An 8,878-nucleotide genomic window follows, 5' to 3' on the forward strand; every position below is an offset into this window, starting at 1 on the left:
TTAAAAGTCATAAAGAAAATCACCTTTGTATTCCTCTTGTTCCTTTCTGTTCTTACCACATTACAATCTTTTTCCCAATGTCAGCAGTTTGCATTTCTTTTTTTTTTTACATGTGCCTCCACTTTTCTCTCCCCTTGCTTATCCGAATCATATCCCCCACCTTCCTATTTTTCTAATTCAAATCTTCATCACTATTTCTCCTTCACATAGATTACTGCTTTTTCAGTGCATTCTTTCTCACAAAAATCTCCCAAAATAAGTTATTAAATCCATCCTTGAGGGAGTCCACTGCTGGTTTCTGTCTGCCTGTACTGTTTCTCTAGTACTTTGAATTCTTTAAGACTGGATCTTTAAGGACCTTGTCTCTATAAGGTTTTAGTAAAGTCTGTTATCACTTTATATATTATCAAATACATTATCAGCTAGATACTGTGAACAAGTTATTCAGGCTTTGAAAGTATGCAAATAGTTCTGGATTGGTATTAATGTATTATAGCTGAAGATGCCTTTAAACAGTGGCCTCTGTGTGATGTTTGATGAAGTCTTGTGAAAATTCAGGTAGAACTGTATCTAGTTAATAAGGAACGCAAATCATTTGTGTTTATCTGTCACACAAAAGTATATTATTTAATTGAATGCTTATATACTCTTGTTTTTACACAGGGTCTTGACCTGGGGAAGGTGCCACCAACAATTCCTGGTGTAAGCAAGCAGTTGCCTCAAAACTATGGGACCTATCCAAGTCCAGTTCCCTTAGGAACAGGTTCTACAAATTCTCTAGAAAGGAGGAAGGATGGCAGCCTGCCCAGACCTGGCACCAGTATAGCAAATCGGCAGAGACCTGTTCCACTTCCACCACCAAGCAACGTGCATCAGCCCAGTTCTTCACAGCAGATTCAACAGAGAATTTCTGTACCTCCCAGCCCTACTTACCAACCTTCTGGTCCCTCCTTGTTTCCAGGAGATGGCAGGCCAGAACTCCCTTTAACTGTGGCAATCAGACCTTTTCTAGCTGATAAAGGATCAAGACCTCAGTCTCCCAGAAAAGGGCCACAGACAGTGAACTCCAGTTCCATCTACTCAATGTATCTTCAGCAAGCAACACCACCAAAGAATTATCAACAAGCTGTGTACAATACTTTAAATAAGTCGGTAAAAGCAGGTACAATATATTTTGCTTTTTTTTTTTTCCTTTGAAATAGATGGTTAATATCTACTTGCTGGGCTTAGTTTACTTTCCATATCATTTTGAAAAACTTGTCTAAAACTGTGTGAAGAGGAAAGTTTTATGTATGCAGCATGGCAGAAAAATGATCCCCTATATTTTTGGGATGCCAAATAAGTATACATTGGGTTAACTTTTATTTAAAACAAGATGCAAGTAGAACAATACAGTCTGGGTACTCTGGCAATACCTTCAGAAATAAGTTGAGAAAACAGTGTCTAGAGAGGAGAGTTTTCCTTGTCTTACTGTTTCCTCATGAGAGGACATACATTCCAAGTGTTACTTGTATCTTGTAATTTTAAGTACCATCGCCAACAGGTGAGTATTTATTTCTGTTTTGGTAGGTTCCAATACAATAATTAGATTTTTTTGCCTTTCTGTAATAGAGTCAAGGAAGTAGCAACTTGCATAAACACAATTTATTTGCAAATATGTTATTATGTAGTTTGAGAACAGTTCTTCACTGTTTTCCATCTTTCTTTTCTTCAGTTTATGGAAAACCTGTGTTACAATCTGGTTCAACTTCTCCCTCACCCTTGCCATTCCTTCACGGTTCTTTGCCTGCCCAGACCCCCTCACAGCCACCATCTCAGCCTCAGACTGAGGTGTCTGAAAAAGAGCCAGAGCTTGAAAATGCTCCACCACCCAGTGAAAACAGCAATGTGGAAAACATTCCTCGTCCTCTCAGTCCTACTAAGCTCACACCTATTGTGCATTCACCCCTACGATATCAAAGTGATGCTGACCTTGAAGCTTTGAGAAGAAAATTGGCCAATGCTCCTAGGCCGTTGAAGAAGCGTAGTTCTATCACAGAACCAGAAGGCCCAAGTGGACCAAATATACAAAAATTACTGTATCAGCGTTTTAATACTCTTGCTGGAGGAATAGAAAGTGCTCCTTTTTATCAGCCAAGCAATCCACAGGACTTCATAGGCATCTTAGCTGATGTTGATAACGGTAACGCAAGTACCAATGGCAATATTGAAGAACCTATTTCCGTGCAACCTACAGTTCCTCTCCCTGATGAGCCACCCCCTTCATCAGATGCCAATGATAATGAATTACCTTCCCCTCCTACTGAGGAACTGATAAGCACTGAAACCACAAATCAAACATCTGAGACAACTGAAGATAACAATAACAATCCTGCTATAGTTCCTTCTACTGAACAGTCATCCAGTCCCACACCTGAGGTCAGTTCTCCGGTAGAAGATGAAGCTCCTTTGCCACCTGCTCTTCCTCCTCCCCTCCCTCCAGTAAGTACCAAAGCAGAAAGACAATTTTGTGAACTGTAGAACTTGGTGTGTTTAAGCATAACTGGAAGCTGGTAAGCTTATGCTAAAGGGTATCTCTGCACCTCAAGTTCCATGACACTAAGAGAAAACCAGAGAGCCCCCAAGGAGAATTCCGATGGATTAGTTTCTTTATTACTGTAGCTGTTTAATGAGGAAAATATGCATACAGGCTACAGGAGGCTGTGTATGTATTTTGGGCTGTAGAACATTTTTGGGGGATTATTCTTACTGTAAAACTAATTCTAGAATCCTGGATTCCATTAAAAACTTTTTTTTTCATTTCTCTGGGTCTACAAAGATATTTCTTTGTATGAAACAAAGGGTAGGCTTAATGTCAGTTGGAAGCTTTTTCATTTGCAAGCAAGCTGCTGGGAGAAGCACTCCTTTTCCTCTGTTAGCAAAGAGATGTGAGACCAGAGCTAAAACTAACAGCAACACAGCTGACTTGTTTTAGCAAAAATGTTTTTCTAATGGGGCTTGTCACATAATCTAAATTACTTTCAAAGTCCCTCCTTCAGCTACACCAAAATGTTTTAAATACTTGTCATGACCAAAATCTACAGCATATGGATAATCAAAAATAGGGAGAAAACTGAATTTTATTCTTAGTTGTTGATATGACTCACTTTAATGTTGGTTTCAAAGAGTATCTCCACTTTTTGATTGACATAGGGACCTTGCATTCCTCTGACACCTCGACTGCAGCGTGCACAGGGCCTTGTATGCATTTTCCGTGAGCACAAGTGGGCCAGGATACTTCTGGGAGAATGGAATATTCTAGCAACAGATACTATTCATGCTGTGAGAGGTTTATTTTCCAAACTGAAATAGCCATACTAAATAGGAACATAAATGAAAACAGATCTTAGAGTGCTAGAGATGAAAAGCACTCTATAAAAGCTGTAATTAATAATAGATTTTATTTTTTCTTCTGGAAAGTGACAAGGACATGTGCATGATTCAGAATATTATCAAAACACATTTAAATGTGTTTCAGATCTTGAGAATGCTGCTTCTGACAACACAAGCTAGAATGCCACATAAAATACCTTCATGTTCTGTAATTTCTTTCCCACAGCAAAACTCCTAACTTGTCAGTACTGACCTACAGCAGGTACTTTCGATTATTCAAGGCAGAGTCCTCTGAGTAGAGACCAATACTCAGGCTTAATTGTGTCATCCTTCCTGCTTTAAGCAAAGGTTCTGACTGTCTCTCAGACAGTCAATCAGAAGCACATTCAGCTTACACTAAATATAATTAAGACAGTGGTACTTTGTTCCTTGTATTCACTACCTTTAATGAAAAGTTTCTGAATAGCATTGGCATGATTTTTCATTTTTTAACTGAGTAAGGTGTAATAAGATATCAAGCCTTTTGTTCAGAGGCTTAAAAATGTTTGCATAGTTCTAATTAAGATTTAAGGTGGATGGGATTCTTAATATATTTTAAAAGTAATTGAATAATCTGTAATACTTACGCAACCTGAAATGATGCCTTGCAACCTCTCTTATCTCTACTCAGACAAAACGAACCAACTTGAAGAAACCTAACTCAGAAAGAACAGGCCATGGTTTGAGAGTGAAGTTCAATCCATTGGCCCTCCTCCTAGATGCTTCTTTGGAGGGAGAATTTGATCTCGTACAACGAATCATATATGAGGTGAGCTTCTAAACAATGGCAACCTCTTAAAATATTTTGGGGGGGAGAAAGAGCTGAAGGTGATCTCTCATGTTTTCAACAGGTTGATGATCCCAGTAAACCAAATGATGAAGGCATTACACCTCTGCATAATGCAGTGTGTGCTGGACATCACCACATTGTGAAGTTCTTGCTTGATTTTGGTGTAAATGTAAACGCAGCAGATAGTGATGGGTGGTAAGTGTCAAGATTCTTAACTTATCATCTGGGAGAAACACCATATTGATGCATCTTCAAAATTCAGTCAAGACCTGTTTTGAGAACAGTTTCTTTCCTTTTTACCCTCTGCAAATGAGGGCACTTTTTAATCTCTAGTTGGTAATGAACTGCAGTGCAGGGTTATACTGACACCATTTGGGTTTACTTAAGCCATGTAACTGCATTCATGCTCAGATGCTGAAATTATTAAACTGTAAATAGTAAATGACAAGGTTTTTTTAAGTTTCATCTTCATATAACCCACCACACATTTTGGTGTTCTTGAAGAATCTAGGTAGCACTTCTATAGTGTTTGTAGGGGATGTGAAGCCTTGCTGGGCTGGTCTGTTTCACCCTCACCTTTGTTTTACTTTTCCAATTTCCTCGTATGGGAAAACACCCTTTTATACCCAGCAGTGCTGTAAGCTACAAAACCTGACCTTTTTGCTACCATCTATTTTATAATGTTTGGCTTTACTGGAGTCAGGTAAATCCTGAAATTCATTCCAGTTGTTTGACACATTTTGAACAGTATGTATATACATTAAAATAAATAACAGCTTCTAAAAATAGACAGGCCAGACTCTATATTGCAAAATAGTATAGTTAGGATTCAGAGAAGTTTATTTTTTCATGTCTACATTTTTGTTTTATTTCAGGACACCCTTGCATTGTGCTGCTTCTTGTAATAGTGTTCATCTGTGTAAACTACTGGTTGAATCTGGGGCAGCTATTTTTGCTTCAACTATAAGTGATATAGAAACTGCTGCAGACAAGTGTGAAGAGATGGAAGAAGGTTATATTCAGTGTTCCCAGTTCTTGTATGGTAAGTTATGACACTACAAACTTTTTTAGCTTATTCTAAAATTTGTCTCTTTTTGTCTCTCTGATCTGTATGAACCATATGCTTAGGTCCCAGGCTTGACAATACTGTCCATCACCCTCCTGTTCTTTCAGAATGCTGAGAACAGAATATTCTTTCCAATACTGTGTTGCTCATAGTTCTTCTGTTCTGAGTTACTTCACAGGTTCCTAAAATTGCAGATTTTTAAGTTTTATTTGGCTCAATTTCAAGAAAGTGCTTCCACAGGGACGTTTTGACAGTCACAGTATCTTGACAGAAATACTGCAATCCTCAGATGCACAAATTTCTAGCAGAAAGGTGTACTTTATGAATAATTAACTTAGAGAATCCAGTTACTAACACATATTTGCCAAGAACCTTGATGGAGCAGTCGTTTTTAATTTGCATCAGCAGATGTAAGTTTAATTAAGGTTCTATATAATTGACACTGCTGATTTTTCAAACACTTCAGGTGCTGCTGCAGAAAGCAGGCCTGTGAGAAAAATACAGTAGTTCCCTAAAGCTGCTTTACTCAAACAGTTGTAAAACTTTGTTATACTAATTTGAATTTAAAAATTGTAAGGCTTCTATTGCATATGTAATAAGTGAAAAAACTCATGCTCAAAATTGGTTTCACATGTTCTGTGAAACTTGGTTGTATCATACGGGTCAACTTCCCAAAGCATTTCATAATGGAAGAGCTGAAATTTATGAAATTTCATAAGTAAAAGACTAATATTTGGGCCACAATGTCCACACTTAAAAGCTCAGAGGCTAAAAGAGGATGGTTTACTATCTAGTGTGTTCTCTAATTTATTGTTACCAGGAGTGCAAGAGAAATTGGGAGTGATGAATAAGGGTGTGGTGTATGCTCTGTGGGATTATGAAGCCCAGAATAATGATGAGTTGTCATTCCACGAGGGTGATGCCATCACTATTCTCAGACGTAAGGATGACAATGAGACAGAGTGGTGGTGGGCCCGCCTCAATGATAAAGAAGGCTATGTGCCTAAAAATCTTCTGGGGGTAAGTTGGTTTGAAGTTACTTTCTCTATTTTTTTACTTCCTTTTGAAGTATGACCACATGATGGATCTTTGGTGAGAATCCCTGGGTGCATCATGTGAATACCCTGCTAGGAAGTGCTGCAAAGCAGATTATCCTGATCTTTCCAGCCTGTGTCACTGTAAACAAAAAGGAGAGGCTGGGGTTAGGACCCTAGTGCTATTTTTTATTTGGCAAGTTAGTGTATTTAATACAGTTCATGCTTTAATCTTTAGTAAGACTTTTTTCCCCTTGCGAAACGTGTGGTGAAACGTGGTGGCTGTACTGGGCAGCTTGTAGCTTTTGCCCAGGAAGTGCTTTAGGCACGAGATAAGCAATAGATAGATGTGTACAAATTTAAACAGGAAAGAACCCTGAAGATGACAACTGTAGGCAAGTCATTTATGCTGCTCTCAGTCAAACAGCACACTGCTGTCATGACAAACCAGAAATGTAAGGCTACTGAGTAGAGAGATACAGAGGACAAAATGCAGAAGAAAACCTTACAGAGCTGGAAATAAACTCTAAGTCTTGGTGTGCAATTCTTATAAAAAGCATCCTTTGGTCTAGTCTGGGATCTTGCACCCAGTGAACCAAGACTGGGTTTTCAGAGCAGTTTTGCAGCTGTTGGCAAGAATAAGTAGGTCAGCTCTTGGTGCCACAATGCTTCTGGTTTAATTTTTAAGAATTTACCTAAGAATATGCTGTAGTTCATAAAAACCTCACCCCCCAAAAAAACTCATCACCCCATTCTTGTCAATAAGTACCCCTTGGTTATTATTGGATTGATTTATATTTAACTTTAAATACTTTATATTTAAATTTATATTTAACTTTATATTTACATCAACCATGTAAAACCTAATGTTTTTGTTCTGCTTTTACAGTTATATCCACGAATAAAACCCAGACAGCGAACCCTTGCTTGAATTCAGTTCTACAACAGTGCAATACCGTGCTGGTAACTGGAAACCTAAAACTTACACTGGAGCCATCATTTTTGATCATTTCACACAGAGAAATAAAACTATGATATTTAGTTTTAATGGTGCTTTCTCTTGTTAAATGGACAGCATCCACGATTTTGAAAATCTGCAGTTTGTAAATGAGGATTGTTTTTCTGTGACCCACCACTGGTGAGGAGTGGTACCTCCACTGTCCACAGCCTTGCGCCAACTGTTGTCTAAAGCAGTGTTTTTGGTTAAAGTTCCGTGGTAGGAGCTTTCTTGTGTTCAATGTTCAGAGGTGTCACTTGCAGAGTGCAGATAAGCTGTCCAGTTTGCTCCAACCCCTCAGTAACTGTTCCACGTCAGGATTTTGGATATTTTATTTGATACCAGTGAATGTTGAGTTCTCGTTACTCATCAACTCTTTGGTTTCTAGGACGTAAGAACTTCACCTGTTACAAGCACCAAAGCTTTACCAGGGCTAGGATTTTAAGGGTAACATGCTCTTAAATCCCAGTCAGACAACCCCAACAAAAGCTTTACGTAGTCTAGCATCAAATTTTATTTACATTTAGAATCAACCTAGAGAACTAACAAAACAACAGTATTTTTTACACTTCTCAAAACCCCTACACAATATTTCACTCATTTTATTTTATTATTATTCAGCCTACAGCACCAGTGTTACCTCTACTGATGTAAAGGTTCCCCTACTAACCACCTGAGCGTTGTCCCTCCTGGACAGAACAATTAGTACTGAATTTGCAGCAGCTTAAGGGATTTGTATGTCTGCATGGATGAAAGTGCAATAGTCGAAAAGGGTAAGAGTCTGGTGAGGGTTACACTGTGTAATTTGAAGTCTGCCTGAGTCAATCTAGAAGAAAACATGAAGGACTGGATACAAGTAGAAAGAAGGTTGTGTAGATGCCGAGTCAAGGAGAAGGCGATGGGTCTAGAGAAGGATTTAAGAAAGGCAATAGCTTAATTGAGGAGTTTCTGTGGTTCTTGGCAACCTACATCTGTTGCCAAGGCAAGTTATGCAATAACCTATTCCACTACATTGTAGTTTCAAGAAAAGAAAAAAGAAAAAAAAAAGAAAAAAAAAAAAGCACTTCACTGGAATTTTAATTGTACATGATTTTATATATCAAAAGTATATTTTGAATTTCCCATTATAAGTTTTAGCCATATTTCTTGTAATTTTCTCCCATTTAACAGTATGCAATTTAATTAATTCTTCATGTAGAAGTTCTGTGTATAATTTATATATCCATTTCTGCAGTGCTGTAACTTGCTTTTACCACAGGCTAGCATTAACTGTATATATTGTGGTGAAAAGTGAAAGGGTATTATTGTTGAAGAATTTGCTACATGAATGTGATGATTTCAAGAGCCTATGAGACACTAATTCAGAGAACATGTAAATGTGCACAATAAAGTACTGCTAAGGCATGGCTGCATTCTCCAGTATTTTTGTACAGGTACCAACATTAGATGTGTCATAGTTTCCAAAAACAGAGCAATTTTAGCTTGCTGTGTTCTAGCTGTTAACTCAGGTTTCCTCATTGTTTTATCAGCTGCACAGAAAATGACTTGCCAAACAATTTTGGAAATTCTTTATGACAGTA

General features: G+C 38.0%; 1 protein-coding gene across 10 annotated transcripts in view; it reads left to right on the forward strand.

Annotated features, from left to right (window-relative positions):
* PPP1R13B (protein phosphatase 1 regulatory subunit 13B) overlaps positions 1–8,702 on the forward strand; it is a 64,286-nt gene extending 55,584 nt beyond the window's left edge. For all 10 annotated transcript variants that reach the window (XM_071745428.1, XM_071745433.1, XM_071745429.1 and 7 more), the window contains 7 exons: positions 664–1,162; positions 1,715–2,481; positions 4,043–4,180; positions 4,263–4,396; positions 5,077–5,243; positions 6,088–6,287; positions 7,191–8,702. In XM_071745428.1, the coding sequence (XP_071601529.1) occupies positions 664–1,162; positions 1,715–2,481; positions 4,043–4,180; positions 4,263–4,396; positions 5,077–5,243; positions 6,088–6,287; positions 7,191–7,232 (1,947 nt within the window). In that variant the 3' untranslated portion in view covers positions 7,233–8,702. The remainder of the gene's footprint in view (positions 1–663; positions 1,163–1,714; positions 2,482–4,042; positions 4,181–4,262; positions 4,397–5,076; positions 5,244–6,087; positions 6,288–7,190) is intronic.
* Positions 8,703–8,878: the final 176 nt, after the last annotated feature.

This window comes from Heliangelus exortis, chromosome 5 (assembly GCF_036169615.1).
Source record: "Heliangelus exortis chromosome 5, bHelExo1.hap1, whole genome shotgun sequence".
Classification (NCBI taxonomy): Eukaryota; Metazoa; Chordata; class Aves; order Apodiformes; family Trochilidae; genus Heliangelus; species Heliangelus exortis.